Source organism: Oncorhynchus kisutch, linkage group LG1 (assembly GCF_002021735.2).
Source record: "Oncorhynchus kisutch isolate 150728-3 linkage group LG1, Okis_V2, whole genome shotgun sequence".
Lineage (NCBI taxonomy): Eukaryota > Metazoa > Chordata > Actinopteri > Salmoniformes > Salmonidae > Oncorhynchus > Oncorhynchus kisutch.
Window position 1 is genome coordinate 34,349,861 of NC_034174.2, and position 17,976 is coordinate 34,367,836.

At 43.3% G+C, this 17,976-nt stretch overlaps 1 protein-coding gene across 1 annotated transcript in view; it reads left to right on the forward strand.

Annotated features, from left to right (window-relative positions):
• Positions 1–17,976, forward strand: part of LOC109895625 (FYVE, RhoGEF and PH domain-containing protein 5) — a 79,260-nt gene that overhangs the window by 56,807 nt on the left and 4,477 nt on the right. The window contains exons 10-19 of the mRNA XM_031822455.1: positions 3,392–3,450; positions 3,800–3,871; positions 4,430–4,498; positions 14,095–14,178; positions 14,503–14,582; positions 14,984–15,080; positions 15,321–15,458; positions 15,633–15,735; positions 16,053–16,192; positions 16,531–16,629. Coding sequence (XP_031678315.1) covers positions 3,392–3,450; positions 3,800–3,871; positions 4,430–4,498; positions 14,095–14,178; positions 14,503–14,582; positions 14,984–15,080; positions 15,321–15,458; positions 15,633–15,735; positions 16,053–16,192; positions 16,531–16,629 — 941 coding nt within the window. The remainder of the gene's footprint in view (positions 1–3,391; positions 3,451–3,799; positions 3,872–4,429; positions 4,499–14,094; positions 14,179–14,502; positions 14,583–14,983; positions 15,081–15,320; positions 15,459–15,632; positions 15,736–16,052; positions 16,193–16,530; positions 16,630–17,976) is intronic.

The following is a 17,976-nucleotide window of genomic DNA, read 5'->3' on the forward strand; positions in this document are numbered from 1 at the left end:
GATAGACAGCCATCTGAAATAATAACAAATTACATTACGGTGTCTCAGAAGAAGACCCAAGACAATTTTGATTTTCTAACGAATAAGTTGTAAAAAATATTTCACAATAATACACACAAATCTAAAGTAAAGGAATGGAATTAAAAATATATAAATATTTGGATGAGCAATGTCAGAGCGGCGTAGACTAAGATACAGTAGAATGGAAAAGAATACAGTATATACATATGAGATGAGTAATGAAAAATATGTCAACATTATTAAATTGACAAGTCTTCCATTATTAAAGTGGCCAGTGATTCCAAGTCTATGTATATAGGGCAGCAGCCTCTAATGTACTAATGATGGCTATTTAACAGTCTAGTCTGATGGCCTTGAGATAGAAGCTGTTTTTTAGTCTCTCGGTCCCAGATTTGATGCACCTGTACTGACCTCGCCTTATGGATGATAGCGGGGTGAACAGGCAGTGGCTCAGATGGTTGTTGTCCTTGATGATCTTTTTGGCCTTCCTGTGACATCGGGTGCTATAGTTGTCATGGAGGGCAGGTAGTTTTCCCACAGTGATGCTTTAGGCAGACCGCACCACCCTCTGGAGAGCCCTGCGGTTGCAGGGGGTGCAGTTGCCGTACCAGGCGGTGATACAGCCTGACAGAATGCTCTCAATTGGGCATCTGTAAAAGAGTTTGAGGGTTTTAGCTGCCAATCTAAATTTCTTCAGCCTCCTGAGGTTGAAGAGGCGCTGTTGCTGCATGGCCACACACGCCTTCAACTCAATCAGTGCCTTCTTCACCACACTGTCTGTGTGGGTGGACCATTTCAGTGCGTCAGTGATGTGTACGCCGAGGAACTTGAAGCTTTCCACTGCCGTCCCCTCGATGTGGATAGGGGGGTGCTCCCCCTGCCATTTCCTGAAGTCCCTGATAAGCTCCTTTGTTTTGTTGACGTTGGGTGAGAGGTTATTTTCCTGGCTCTCACCTCCCCCTGTAGGCTGTCTCGTCATTGTTGTTAATGAGGCCTACTACTGTTGTATGGTCTGCAAACTTGATGATTGAGTTGAAGGCGTGTGTTGCCATGCAGTCATAGGTGAACATGGAGTACAGGAGTGGGCTGTTCTGTTAACAATTCTGTTAAGACCACAGTATTTGGAGAGAAATGCTTCTCCACCTTCACAAAGCATTTGTAAAAGCACAGGTACTCGCATAGGCGAAATTGCCACGGAGGATATATTCAGAACAGGTCGATTCATCCCCCTCAATACTTTCTTTAAAAATATGCCCCCCCCCCCCCCCCCCCCCCCAGATAGCATATGAACACATCATAATCAATGGCAAAATGTGTAGAATTGCAGGAAATTAGCTTTAACGGTCGACATTGGGCACAAAAAAGGGTCCAACTTATCCTCTTTCTCAATTTTCATACAAAAATGGGGTGTGCCTTTGGTGGTTCATCGATGTGTCATTCTGGTCATGCGCGCCATGACCAACGTAGCTAGTTTGTTAACTAAACTAGCCACTTGTAGCTAGCCAGTAACTCCTCCAGTATGTGTTGACGTCATTTCACATGATTTGTTTTTGGACAGAAGCTGTAGAGATTGGTAGGAAATGGTACTTCTGTAGTCAAGTATCTTATTCATACATTTTTTTAAACATTAAATGACCTGGTATGATGGTGCATTGAACAGTTATACAGTTGAAAGTTATTGTTGCGTTTTTGGCCAAAGTTTAACTTTAAAGTATGTGTCCAATGCCTCCCAAGTGGCGCAGCGGTCTAAGGCGTCACTAGACAACCGGGTTCGATCCCTGGCTCTGTCGCTGCTGTTCGCGACCAGGAAACCCATGAGACGGCGCACAATTGGCCCAGCATCGTCCGGGTTAGGGGAGGGTTTGGCCAGCCGGGATGTCCTTGTCCCATCGTGCTCTAGCAACGCATGCACGCTGACATGGTCGCCAGTTGTAAGGTGTTTCGTCCGAGACATTGGTGCGGCTGGCTTCAAGGTTAAGCGAGCAGGGTGTCAAGAAGCAGTAGTGCTTGGCAGGATCGTGTTTCGGAGGACACATGGCTCTCAACCTTCACCCCTCCCGAGTCCAAACAGAAGTTGCAGCGAGGGGACAAGACTGTAACTACAAATTGGATATCATGAAAAAGGGGTAAAAAATATATGAAAATGTATTAAGTGTCCAGTCTTTCCAGATTTCTATTAAATATGACCGATAATTAATTACAATATGAGTGAAATAGTTTTCCTTAATTATGTTAAAAAGCAGCTTTTCTGTGTTGGAATGGTGTGGGCGTACCCCAACATCAGAATGGTGTGGGTATATACCGGTCATAAAAAGTATTAATGCGAGTAGAACACTGATTGGCCAGCTCATCCTCCTCAGGAGGATGACATAATCCTCTATGAGGAAATATCAAGCATTTTTTAAATGGTCTGTTCGAGATACAAGTTTGAGGTGATTGTTTTGTCGTTTTATTCTCCAATTTATGCTTTGGCCACAAATACCAGTATAGGATGAGTCAACAACATTATTTGGATGAGTTAACAGAATATGAACTTTTAAAAGTGAGATTTTCACTGGACAGTTACTTTAAAGCAAAATGTTCTCTCAGCCTCATGGAACAATTTGTAGAGTAACAGGAAATTAGCTTTGAAACTGCTAAATGTTTTCTCATCCTCATGGCAAAATATGAAGAATAGCATGACATGAATTGCACATTTTTCTCTCTGCCCCATAGCAAAATGTGTAGAATTGCAGAAAATAAATTCTGACTCATTTTTTTATAAAGCAAATGTTGTGAAATCAAGGAAGTTAGCTGTCCCCCCCCATTTCCCCCCCGCCTAATAATAATAATACAAAATATTTTTTGTCAAAATACCCCTACATATAATCCTGAAAACAGCCCTCATCCCCCCAAATATCTACATCACAATTTCCCCCTTGTTGTACTGACATTGTTGAATAATACACTGCCTGCAAATACACTGTATCAACCTGAACAATTTGTCTTCACCCAGCTCTCCTACAAAATAGAGTCTTGTGTGTCAGTGGATTCGTCCGTTATTATGGAGATTCTTTCAGTTTTCTTTTACCAGACTGCACCTCCGTTCTTTAGGCTACATTTGTGTTAATGAATGAGTGCATTTTGTCAACGTTTTCAAAAGGGGATGTTGGAGCTTGCAAAATAAATGTACGTTTTAATGTATTGCTATAGCGAATGAAAATGGCTACTTTGTTCCGAAATAGGCTACATTTTCTTAGATAAAAGGGTGGAACATGTACACGTCATGAAAGATGAGAATAGTCTCTGTCCGTCTCTAGTTCTCTGTATGTTTTGATTTTTGTTTTAACACCCCTTTACTTCTCTATTTTCACTGTCTCCTCTCTCTCAGCCGCACTGGTGATAGTATCAGACGTTGCGGATCAAGCCAATGACAGTTTGAAACATGGGGTGAGTTTCAAGTGCGAAGACGAGTGTTTGTGACAGTTCCTCCAACATGGTGTGTGTACAGTATGTGTGCGTGAGTGCATGCGTACATTCCTGCCTGTCTGTCTGTCTGTCTGTCTATCTGCCTATATGCCTGCCTGTCTGTCTGTCGATCTGCCTATATGCCTGCCTGTCTGCCTGTGTGTTAGCGTGTGTTAGTGTGTTAGCGTGTTAGCGTGTGTTAGCGTGTACAGTCAGTGTTGTGGGATGCACAACGTTTTATCTTTTAGTTATTGTTTAACATGGAATGTTGGCATAATCTCTCATACAAGCTCTCTCTCCCTTCCTTCCCCCCTCTCTCCCTCTCTCTCAGGAGAACCTGTTGCGTCTGGTCAACATAGAGTACAGTGTTCGAGGCCAGAGGGATCTGCTCCAGCCTGGCAGGGTGAGCTCCGTCCTGCCTGATAACACCATTGTTTCTACCCAGGGCTCCGGGCACCCTCCACCTCTCCATCCCACCCGTGTCGCCCTTTATATAACCAGTCAGCTGGGAATCCCCTGGCCCTCTCTTTGTGTCTAGGTGGGGTGGAGTAGAGCAGGCACACACACTTAAAGGACTCTTTAAAAGCCTTCTCTCCAACTTTCTTGATTCAATGTTAAAACTGCCAAATACTTCCCACTGACTGCCCCCAATTGCTATGTAATCTACTTTGTCTAACTAGGGTTATAAAATGATCTAAAAATAAATACGTTTATGTTTATTAAATTCCTGGGTTTTCCAGAAATTCTGGTTGGAGGATTCTGGATTTCCTGCTTATTTTCTATGAGTTCCGGGATTCCTTCGACCAGGACTTTTGTAACCCTATGTCTGACCCTGTGTGTGTGTGTGTGTGTGTGTGTGTGTGTGTGTGTGTGTGTGTGTGTGTGTGTGTGTGTGTGTGTGTGTGTGTGTGTGTGTGTGTGTGTGTGTGTGTGTGTGTGTGTGTGTGTGTGTTGTTCTCAGGTGTTTGTGAAGGAGGGCACACTGATGAAGGTCAGCAGGAAGTTCAGACAGCCACGCCACCTGTTTCTGGTAAATGTCACTTCCTTTAGGTGGGAGGGTAGGACACTCACCAGCACAAACCTATAGATATACAACTGACAGAACAAGCAATGGGGTTTTTAGGCTAAAAATACCATTGTTTAACAGAATTGTCAATCACAATTTGCTCAAATTTTAACATGGTCATCGCACTTGTCATTATGACTACACAACTATGCACCATCTTCTGCCATGTAAATGTGAAAGGGAGAAGCAGCAGTTCTGTTCTGTTTGCACTATATCTATGGCCTGGTCCTCCCAGACCCTGCTATTGAGAGAGCAGTTTCCTGGCAGGATGTTTCTGAATGGGCGCTTCCTGAACTGTTCTTTACTGAGGGGACAGAGAACCTCAGGAACACTCCTCATACACCCACACACACACATACCCCCTAGACCAGATACTCGTTCATTTGAACAATGCTGATACAGCCATACACACTAAACCTGGTAGTTTTTCTGTTCAACACTGCTGATACAGCCACACACACTAGACCTCGAGAAAACTCCACTATTTAAACCTCTTTTTGTTAGTTCGTCCAATCATAACTGTCTTTAAGAAATAGAGCAAGATAGAAATGTGTAATACTTAGTATGTAGATCAGTAGATGTTCACATGGATGTCCTACTATTGTTTTATCACACCATGTTAATCAAAATGTGTATCATTACTCATTACTGCCCCCACCTAGATACTGTCATCTTTCTAAAAAAAAGAACACGCGCATCCTAAGCAACCCTACATCTACACTCATGATAGGGTAGTATGGGTCACCTATCTGGGGTAGGAGAGGAGGATGAGGAGGGAGAGGAGGAGGAGGATAGGGAGGGTGTAATTTATAAAGACATAACTCTAAATAGAGTAACAACTTCAGACAGGCCATTCTTTAGCAGCCTGGCTGTGCAAGCCCCCTTTGTAACCATGCCAACAGAACACTCTGACGGTGCCTTCTCAAAGTGAGAGAGAGGGATGTGAGCAGAAGAGAAAGAGCATAAAACAAGGAATGGTTTACTATGACATATAATTACAGGATAAAAGGGGATTTCGATCTTTTTTCAAATGTCCAGCCCTCTCAGTGGCGGTAAACATAGATAGAAAGAGTAGTTACAGAGTTAAAGGGTCAATCTGCAGTTGCTACATCCATTTTGGACATATAAATGAATGTAATATACCTATTGATTCATGAAGAATATATCACTTATATATAAATGCCTCATGAGCTTAGTTCAACTGTCAACGCCACCAGAACCCAAAATATACACTTGTTTTACTCCAATGTTTGTAAACAAAGTAAATGTAAACAAACATTATATCCTCAAATCATTTTGATATCATGGATGGTCAGTCCTTGCACCCACAGCTCTGTCTATGAATTTGAGAGTGGGCACATTTCCCCAGGCCGATGACCTTTTAACAACAGAGACCACAGCTCTGTCTATGAATTTGAGAGTGGGCACATTTCCCCAGGCCGATGACCTTTTAACAACAGAGACCACAGCTCTGTCTATGAATTTGAGAGTGGGCACATTTCCCCAGGCCGATGACCTTTTAACAACAGAGACCACAGCTCTGTCTATGAATTTGAGAGTGGGCACATTTCCCCAGGCCGATGACCTTTTAACAACAGAGACCACAGCTCTGTCTATGAATTTGAGAGTGGGCACATTTCCCCAGGCCGATGACCTTTTAACAACAGAGACCACAGCTCTGTCTATGAATTTGAGAGTGGGCACATTTCCCCAGGCCGATGACCTTTTAACAACAGAGACCACAGCTCTGTCTATGAATTTGAGAGTGGGCACATTTCCCCAGGCCGATGACCTTTTAACAACAGAGACGTGGTGTTGGCTTTGTTATTGTTTAAACTGCGGATTCTAGTTTTAAAGAAAGACAAACATAATCTGAAAATGAAAAGCTAATCCAAAAATGATGCCTATCCTCGAATGACCAATGACCTTTATTTACATCTATTTATACCCCAGTATTAGTCAACTTTTATGTTTTATAACTCACTGTTGTCAAACTAGAGGGATTTAAGGCGATTTACTCAATCATATTTGGAAATATTATCCAACAGGATAAGACTTCATTTCAAATCTTATAGGAAAAGCTGTAGGAACTGCTTGTGGGAAATCCCTTAAACATGTAAGAATAAACACTGAAGCTATAGGCTGTCAATCCACTCATGATGACACACACAACTATAATCGTCCATTTAGTGTTTTTCTACAACAGAGTGCTCTCGCTTTGTCAAGGAAGTGGAGTTATGGTGTGCTCAGGGTCTTAGTGGAATGATGAGTAGGGCACATGTCATGCGATCAGAAAAACGTACAGTTCTGAATATAACTACACTTCTCTGAATGAGGGAACGAGGTATAACATTTTATGGGGAGTCAACTGCCAATCATATTCACCTGAAGTGTCCAGGTCGGTGCCATAGGCTTAGACACTGTTCTGAGCTGACTCACGCCTTTCAGGAGCCGCACCAGCAGAGGATGACACCTTGGGGTAGAGCCGTCAATCCCTACATGACACCTACCCCCCCACCCCACCCCACCTTGCCCTCAGAGCAGCCGCAATTCATCGAGGCATGGACTCTACAAGGTGTCGAAAGCATTCTACAGGGATGCTGGCCCATGTTGACTCCAATGCTTCACATAGTTGTGTCAAGTTGGCTGGATGTCCTTTGGGTGGAGGACCATTCTTGAAACACACAGGAAGCTGTTGAGTGTGAAAAACCCAGCAGTGTTGCAGTTCTTGATACAAACTGGTGCAACTGGCACTTACTACCATACCCCATTCGGAGGCACTTACATTTCTGGTCTTGCCCATTCACCCTCTGGATGTCACACATACACAATCCATGTCTCAATCTCCTCAAGGCTTGAAAATACTTATTTAACCTGTCTCCTCCCCTTCATCTACACTGATTGAAGTGGATTTAATAAGTGACATCAATAAGGGATCATAGCTTTCACCTGGATTCACCTTGTCAGTCTATATTATGGAAAGAGAAGGTGTTCTTATGTTTTGTATAGCCTCTTGTAGAGGGTGCAAGTGACGACTGTATAGTTGTATTCACGTTCGAAGGTAAACCCCTAGCCGTCAAATTCAACCTTCAGGGGCCAAAACCACAGATCCCATATCTGCGTTCGTGGGTGCCAAACTTTCCCGTGTGCCTGGGACAATAGATTCCGATGACACGGAACCCTCCATGGGTTCCCGCCCAACAGACGTATGATCTCTGGGAACCAGGGTTGTCTGTGCCAACGGGGTGCCACCAGAATCAACAACAGACCCTCCTAACGGACCCTCTGCATGGTGGCCTGAATCAGGTCCCCTGGAGGAAACACATAGAGCAGGGTCCCAGGCCGCTGATAAGGGGCCGAGGCCACCAAAGCATTAGTTCCTAACGGAGTGCCCTCATTGAGAAGAATAGACAACAATGCACATTTTCTCGTGATGCGTAAAGATCTACGTCAGGCCTGCCGAACTGACCCCATATCTGGGCAACCACCCAGGGGTGCAGTCTCCTCTCCGTAGAGATAGGACCCCCTGGAAAGTAGAACCGCACCCACGTTGAGAAATCCAGTAAGATACTTGCTCTGCCCGAGAGGAAATGTGCGCTGCTCCATACGAGCAGATAACAGGCCAGGTTGCCCGTTGATGTACGCCACCGCTGTCCTGTTGCCGGACCTTATCAACACATGCTGGCCCTCCAACATCGGAAGGACACGCCTCAGCGCTAGCAAACCTGTCAGTAGCTTTAGGTAATTGATATACAGAGCCCTTTGTGCTGTTGACCAAAACCCCTTTCCCGAGTAAACCACACATGGTGCTCCACATCCCAGTAAGGATGCGTCTGTCATGATCATCCTTCGGGACGCTATCCGGCCTATAAGAAATCCCTGCAATAGCAGTCGATGGTCCGTCCCAGGAGTCAATGCCCTTAGGCTCGAGGAGGATACCTTGAGCAACCAATGGCAATGGCGCGATGCATCCAGATGTGTAGCAGTCACCCAGAGCTGAAACAGACGTATCAACAGAAGTCCAAGAGGCACCACAGCTATCATAGGGGCCATCAGACCCAATAAACACAGGCACAAGCGAAACGGCACTGAGTGCCCCAGTTGAAACCGTGGCAGACGGAGCCAGATGCATGATTCAGAACCGAGTCCACAACATGACCCAGAAACTGAACACACTGAGCTGGAGTAAAACTCATTTTCTTTTGGCTCACTATGAACCCCAGAATATGAGAAAGCAGCGTGGCAGTGTGGAGCTCCACCTGTTACCTCGACTCCGCTACGACCAGCCAATCATCCAGAAAGGTCAATACTCTGATCACCTGGCACCGCATCGGTGCCAAAGTCGCCTCCACCACCATACAAAAGGTGTGAGGCAATAGGGAGAGCCTGAAAAGCAGGACCAGAAACGCAGATGCCACACCCTCGAAATGAAACCTCCAAAACTTTCTGTGGAGAGGATGTATAGCCACATGACAATATGCATCCTTCAGATCTATGGACATGAACCACTCACTGGGATGCACCAACTGCAATAGCCGGTGAAGTGTGAACATTTTAAACATGCAAACTTTGAGGTGCTTGTTTAAAACAAAAACAATGCGCTTTTGTGGTACCGCCGTTCTGATACCCAACCCACACCAGGTTTGGGGACTTCCGCAACCAGTAACTTTTCCCGAAACCCAGGACAGTACAGCGGGACAAACGCAGCACAAAATCAACCGTAGCATGGATTTTCTCGAAAAGCAATGAAACTGGCTTCGCCATCTCTACAGTCCTATTCAGCTGCAGCAGCAAATCGATATGATACATCTGCATCATTGTGACCACATTCAACAACCGGGCGGCCACACCCTCAGCCTGGTACACTTGTCCAGCTGATCGGCCGGCACACCATGCTAGGATTGGCCCCCTTCTTAGCCTCTGGAGCTAAGTAACTCGCCAGCTTTCCATCCATCGGTGGTGTGCAAACAAGCCCTGCCTCCTTCATACCTTCTACGTTCATGAACTTGCCATAACCTGGTAGCACCAGCCTGGCTGAATGAGGGGAATCCCAGGTTACCTTTAGCTCATCAGCTAAATCTTTAAACAGGGGTAAGCAACTCTTCACCGTTGCAGGGACAGGAGGTAAATACCTTATGCCAAACCTGGAGGAACTCCACTGTGAGGGAGAAGACGACTCCCAGGTGATCTGCCGCCCTACAACACAGGCGCATTAACCAACAATGGTTCACTCTCCCCGACAAATCCAAAGCCGCGGCTTTAGGCTGCCCAGGACTGATGTCATTCAATTCACACACTGGAAACCCTCCAGATACAAGGGATAGTATATCCGGAATCCGGATTCTGAACACTGCCTGAGAAACTGGAATGAGCCTCACTCGGCTGGGATGACACCCCTATCAACACTGACCACTGCTGTTGCTCTCTCCCAGCCTCAGACAACCCCATTCCCGAGGTCGCTTCACTGGAAGAGCCTTCGCCAGCAGCCCCAATCTTTCTCACAAAGTCAACTTGACCCCCAATGGAAGTTGAACCCAGCCAGAGACAATAGTCACTCAAACTGCTCTGAGCCTTCCACCCCAAGGCAAACAGGACATCACTCGTGAGTATGTTTAATTTTCATTGTGAAACCACATGCCCGGCACAGTTGGAGGTTCAAACTCAGCTGGTTAACCTTTTTGAACTTACTCTTACCACTGACCATCCTACCCAAGCAAGGAAGTATTAGCTACACAAGCAGAGCAGAAAGTAGTTCGCTTTTAGCAAACTCAAAAACTGAGACCAAGACCCAAAACTCGCAACATCTAGGGCTCTCAAACTCAACTCTGGACCTGAAAGCCATTTCCACTGCATTTTCCCATTGTTCCTCTCTAATCAGGGAATGATTTAAACTTGGGACACCAGGCGGGTGCAATTCATTATCAAGTAGAACAGAAAACCAGAAGGCTCCGGACCTCGCAATAGTTGAATACCCCTGATCTAGAGGGACGAGTACTCTCTCCCCACTAACAGACACCTAAGTCAGAGCCGAATCTTCTTTGTGTGCTTGAAAAGTTTGTAAACTGCGTGACACATTCTTCCTCCAGGCGAGCTGAAGAATTGAGGAAATGAATGCGAGCCCCCAGTATTATAGCCAGGAAGGCGGTGCTTCCGACGGCAGGCTCGGCATCCATTGGCCTGTTGGGCGTGATTTCATTTTTCTTAAGGTGAATGTGATTGGTCGCTTACTCTCCAGAGAATGTTATACCAAGTGACTGAGTTGAGACATTGGGCGCGTTTGAGTGGTAAGCCCAAAGTAGCCGACTGTAGACGGAAGTCGACAAGTAATGTTGGGGGAGGTACATATGCACATACAACTAGTCAGACAACTTCTGCTGTAACCAAAAGTTTGCTGGATCGAATCCCTGAGCTGACAATGTACAAATGTCGTTCTGTCCCTGAGCAAGGCAGCTAACCCTATGTTCCCCACGCACAGAAGACGTGGATGTTGATTAAGGCAGCCCCCCGCACCTCTCTGATTCAGAGGGGTTGGGTTAAATGTGGAAGACACATTTCAGTTGAAGGCATTCAGCTGTACAACTGACTAGGTATCACCCTCTCCCCTAATTCTCAACCTGTATGTTGCTTTTGTCATTAAGCATGTAAATAACAGAATGGACAAAACACTCACTGTACAGAAAAATATAACACAATACATATATACCAGTTCACATAAGTTACTGGGTGAACAATATGAAAAGGATTAGATTACATGTACATTAGTTCACATAAATTACTGGGTAAACACTATGAAAAGGATTAGATTACATGTACATCAGTTCACATACTGGGTAAACACTATGAAAAGGATTAGACTACATGTACATCAGTTCACATAAGTTACTGGGTAAACACTATGAAAAGGATTAGACTACATGTACATCAGTTCACATAAGTTACTGGGTAAACACTATGAAAAGGATTAGATTACATGTACATCAGTTCACATAAATTACTGGGTAAACACTATGAAAAGGATTAGACTACATGTACATCAGTTCACATAAATTACTGGGTAAACACTATGAAAAGGATTAGATTACATGTACATCAGTTCACATAAATTACTGGGTAAACACTATGAAAAGGATTAGATTACATGTACATCAGTTCACATACTGGGTAAACACTATGAAAAGGATTAGACTACATGTACATCAGTTCACATACTGGGTAAACACTATGAAAAGGATTAGATTACATGTACATCAGTTCACATACTGGGTAAACACTATGAAAAGGATTAGACTACATGTACATCAGTTCACATAAATTACTGGGTAAACACTATGAAAAGGATTAGATTACATGTACATCAGTTCACATACTGGGTAAACACTATGAAAAGGATTAGACTACATGTACATCAGTTCACATAAATTACTGGGTAAACACTATGAAAAGGATTAGACTACATGTACATCAGTTCACATAAATTACTGGGTAAACACTATGAAAAGGATTAGACTACATGTACATCAGTTCACATACTGGGTAAACACTATGAAAAGGATTAGACTACATGTACATCAGTTCACATAAATTACTGGGTAAACACTATGAAAAGGATTAGACTACATGTACATCAGTTCACATAAATTACTGGGTAAACACTATGAAAAGGATTAGACTACATGTACATCAGTTCACATACTGGGTAAACACTATGAAAAGGATTAGACTACATGTACATCAGTTCACATAAATTACTGGGTAAACACTATGAAAAGGATTAGACTACATGTACATCAGTTCACATACTGGGTAAACACTATGAAAAGGATTAGACTACATGTACATCAGTTCACATAAATGACTGGGTAAACACTATGAAAAGGATTAGACTACATGTACATCAGTTCACATACTGGGTAAACACTATGAAAAGGATTAGACTACATGTACATCAGTTCACATAAATTACTGGGTAAACACTATGAAAAGGATTAGACTACATGTACATCAGTTCACATAAGTTACTGGGTAAACACTATGAAAAGGATTAGACTACATGTACATCAGTTCACATAAATTACTGGGTAAACACTATGAAAAGGATTAGACTACATGTACATCAGTTCACATAAATTACTGGGTAAACACTATGAAAAGGATTAGACTACATGTACATCAGTTCACATACTGGGTAAACACTATGAAAAGGATTAGACTACATGTACATCAGTTCACATAAATTACTGGGTAAACACTATGAAAAGGATTAGACTACATGTACATCAGTTCACATAAATTACTGGGTAAACACTATGAAAAGGATTAGACTACATGTACATCAGTTCACATACTGGGTAAACACTATGAAAAGGATTAGACTACATGTACATCAGTTCACATAAATTACTGGGTAAACACTATGAAAAGGATTAGACTACATGTACATCAGTTCACATACTGGGTAAACACTATGAAAAGGATTAGACTACATGTACATCAGTTCACATAAATGACTGGGTAAACACTATGAAAAGGATTAGACTACATGTACATCAGTTCACATACTGGGTAAACACTATGAAAAGGATTAGACTACATGTACATCAGTTAACATAAATTACTGGGTAAACACTATGAAAAGGATTAGACTACATGTACATCAGTTCACATAAGTTACTGGGTAAACACTATGAAAAGGATTAGACTACATGTACATCAGTTCACATAAATTACTGGGTAAACACTATGAAAAGTGATAAGCCAAGCAGTCTAATGCACTTGGTATTAACCCCACGACTGGTGTCTGGGCTACTTGCTCATTAATATTTCATTTATTTATGTTAGAAATGTGGATCACATGTAGGCCTATGTACATAGATTGTAAGGATGAAGATGTATTTAAGCTCTAAATAGTCATCCAACCAAAACAGTAAACATGCATTGCTAATAACCAATGACAGGTGGCGACATCAAACATTTATGAGCATGTAGTGCCTTTTGAGTCCAAAAAAACAGAAGAAGGTTGTGTCCCACAATGCTTCAGTTCCTACTTCAAGTTGCAGTTGGTGAGGAGAAACTGCAGAAATGTCCAGTTGATTGCAGTTGAAAGAGTATGAACTTTGATCACATGGTTGTTGTAAAGGTCATGCAGTCGACATGTAGTCGCAAGTGGAAAAATGTATATACCCTTAATGCAACACAATTTGAAAGGTGGTAACCAACATTGGTCAACGTCTTGACAAAAGTGATCAAATCTGATGAAATGATGATCACTAAAACAGCCCGATTCCTCCTTAAAGAACTGATAGTTTCCTCTTAGTTTAGAGCGCCACCGTGTGGTCAGTTAGCATGCAGGCATAATGTCAAAAGGATTTTAGTACTGAGAATAAGTCCATGTATGCATTTCACATTGTTTCATTTCTCCGTGTACTTGTTCATCCAACTGCTGAATCAGTGCAATGTTTGTAACAGTATTATCTTGTTCATTGGCTTTGAGAATAAAACATGAAAGTATGCTTGATTCTGAGGCTTGTCAGTGAATAATGAGTGTGTTTGTGTGTTAATAGATGAATGATGTGCTGCTGTACACCTACCCTCAGCAGGATGGGAAATACAGACTGAAGAACACCCTCCTACTGACTGGGATGAAGGTCAGAGTCCCCCTCCCCATCACTCATTCCCCTCTCTCACATTTTTTCCCCTCTCGCCCCCATCTCTCGAACTTTGTCTCTATCTTTTTCACTCCCTCTCACTTATTCTTTGTCCCTCCCTAACATCTCACTTTGCCACTCACCATCCCCTCTCTCTCTCTCTCTCTCTCTCTCTCTCTCTCTCTCTCTCTCTCTCTCTCTCTCTCTCTCTCTCTCTCTCACACCATCCTCTCATTCTCGCTTCCCTTTTTAAACTTATCTGTCCTCTCTCTCACTGATTCCTCATCAGTCTATGTCATGTGCTGTTGATGATTGATGTTCCAGGTCAGTAAACCCATCATAGAGGATGTGCAGAACGCTCTGAGGATCGAGGGAGCAGACATCTCCATCACCTTGGCAGCCAGGTGCGTCACACTAATACATACACCTTGGTCGGTATAATGATTGGGGTTCACAGTTCTCGTGGTCACCAATTTTACCGTCTCAACAGTGAATTAACTATAGTGATGCCTCTTGTGCCAGGCTTCTAGGCTCTTTTACAAGTAGTGTCAGTGTTATTTTCCTGACCACGTATCTAGACCACTCCGGGCCATTTATACCTCTAAAAGTAACATAGTCAAACACCCCACTGGACACACACTGGTTGAATCAAAGTTTCCACGTCATTTCAGTAACATTACGTTGAATCAACGTACTGTAGAATAGATGTTGAATTGACGTCTGTGCCCAGTGGGACATTACTGGTAAATGAGAATGCGTACAGTATGAGGGCTTAATGACCTGTGCTCTGTGTGTCCCTGTGCAGCTCCTGTAGTGAGAGAGAGGACTGGTTTCACACTCTGAGTCGGACAGTGTCTGACCACGCCAGGGGACCTGGAACTTTCAGCAGCTGCTCTGGAGAGGTGAGGAGGACTTTGACTGGGAGACGGTGCCTACATAAAAGTCATGTTAGCAATTTTAGCAATAATGTGGTTATGCTCCCCACTCAATGACATTAGCAAACCAATAGTCTTACACATTTTTTAAGTTACATAGAATTGCAGGTGTCTGTAGGCTACATTGCAGCCTGTCTCCTCAGTGTGACTGTGAAGTCTAGTGTGGTAGCCGCATGTTGAAACTATATTGTCCTTTCTCTTTCCCAGGCCAGAGAGCGTCTGTGGCTGTCCCTGGGGGAGAAGGCTCCTACTCTGGTGCCTGTATCCCATGTGATGATGTGTATGAACTGCACCTCAGACTTCAGCCTCACACTGCGCAGACACCACTGCCACGCCTGCGGGAGGGTGAGTCTCTCTCACACACACACATGGAATGAAAATGTTTTAAAGGAATGGCTATGTTACCTAGAAGCATAGTTTTGTGCAGTATGATGTGGCTGGAGTGTATGGTAGTCGATGGTCTGACCTGTGTGTGTTTAGTGTTCTGACGTGTCCTGGTCTTGGTCTTGCTCTACTCAGATTGTGTGTCGGAGCTGCTCCAGGAACAGATACCCTCTGAAGTACCTGAAGGACCACATGGCCAAAGTGTGTGACCACTGTTACAGCGAGCTCAAGAAGAGAGGTACACTACGCCTCCTGCCTTTTACTGTTTTGTATTGTACTAAACTGTACTGTACTGTACTATACTGTACTATACTGTACTATACCATATTGTATTGTACTATACTGTACTGTACTGTACTGTACTATACTGTACTATACTGTTCTGTACTATACTGTACTGCACTGTACTATACTGTACTATACTGTACTATACTGTACTGTACTGCACTGTACTATACTGCACTGTACTGTACTATACTGTACATGCCCCCATTGACTACTGGAGCACATTGAATGTGTGTGAGTCCAGTATTAAGGTGATCTCTGCCGCCATAGGAGGAGATGTGTCTGGGGCGAGTGGTACTGACAGTCCTCGTTCTAACCGTCGCTCCAGCCGCCCACTCTCTGCCGTCTTCCAGAACATTCACCCTCCCAGCCTGTGGAGACACCGCAAGGGCACCGCATCTCTGAGCCAGGTATCCACACACACACACCACTCCTATTCTACCAAATGAGCAGGGAATTGGTTGAGGTTGACATTGACATTGCGAAAGCAATTGTCCACATCCTGCTGTAGCTACATTACTCCATTTGAAAAGTACTCCTTTATTATTGGACCCAAATTACGATGTTAGAATTATAAGATAATTGTAAGAATCTATCATTGTAGAAAATTATTATAGAAAATTCAGCAAAAATATCAATAATTTTGGTCTTCAATTCATGCACCTTGGTTGTACTGAGTAAGTGGCAGTATACTTTTCGCTGTGCATGTTATGTATCTAACTAATGGCTGTTCCTGTGTTGTCTCCAGGCGAGTGTGTCAGAGGAGGGCTCTATGAGTGGTACTCTACAGCGCAGTAAGAGGAGCAAGAGGAACTGGAAGAGGCTGTGGTTCCAACTCAAAGACAAGGTGCTTTACACCTACCAGGCCCGCGAGGTGAGGGGGAACACACGCTCCCCTTAAACCTGAACCCTCACACACACCTCACCCCTACAACACCTCTCCCTGTAAATCTGTAACTTACACATACCCAACTCAGATGGAGAAAGAGCATTGAGTTTCTCTAGTATAGCTCCACTTTCTTAGTTTCTGAATGCCCACAAAACTAGGGGACTATGGTACATGTATTCACAAAACTAGGGGACTATGGTAAATGTATTCACAAAACTAGGGGACTATGGTAAATGTATTCACAAAACGAGGGGACCATGGTACATGTATTCACAAAACTAGGGGACTATGGTACATGTATTCACAAAACTAGGGGACTATGGTAAATGTATTCACAAAACTAGGGGACTATGGTACATGTATTCACAAAACTAGGGGACTATGGTACATGTATTCACAAAACTAGGGGACTATGGTAAATGTATTCACAAAACTAGGGGACTGTGGTACATGTATTCACAAAACTAGGGGACTGTGGTACATGTATTCACAAAACTAGGGGACTATGGTAAATGTATTCACAAAACTAGAGGACTATGGTACATGTATTCACAAAACTAGGGGACTATGGTACATGTATTCACAAAACTAGGGGACTATGGTACATGTATTCACAAAACTAGGGGACTATGGTAAATGTATTCACAAAACTAGGGGACTGTGGTACATGTATTCACAAAACTAGGGGACTGTGGTACATGTATTCACAAAACTAGGGGACTGTGGTACATGTATTCACAAAACTAGGGGACTGTGGTACATGTATTCACAAAACTAGGGGACTATGGTACATGTATTCACAAAACTAGGGGACTATGGTACATGTATTCACAAAACATGGGGACTATGGTACATGTATTCACAAAACTAGGGGACTATGGTAAATGTATTCACAAAACTAGGGGACTATGGTACATGTATTCACAAAACTAGGGGACCATGGTACATGTATTCACAAAACTAGGGGGCTATGGTACATGTATTCACAAAACTAGGGGACTATGGTACATGTATTCACAAAACTAGGGGACTATGGTACATGTATTCACAAAACTAGGTGTGTAACTGTAACTGTATTTGTAACGAACTGTTCGGTATGGGGACGTCAGTTCGGTCCGCACTGTGAACCCGAATGAATACATAAAACAATATATTTTAAAAATAAAACCCCCACCCCTGAGGGGCCCATGCGCCTATCATTGGTCCTAATGCTTCTTAGGTAGTTCTCTCACTTTAACTGAGCCTCTCATTCTCCTTAATTGCCGGCCTCAGCATGTTACGGAAAGAGATGAACTGTAATAGAAG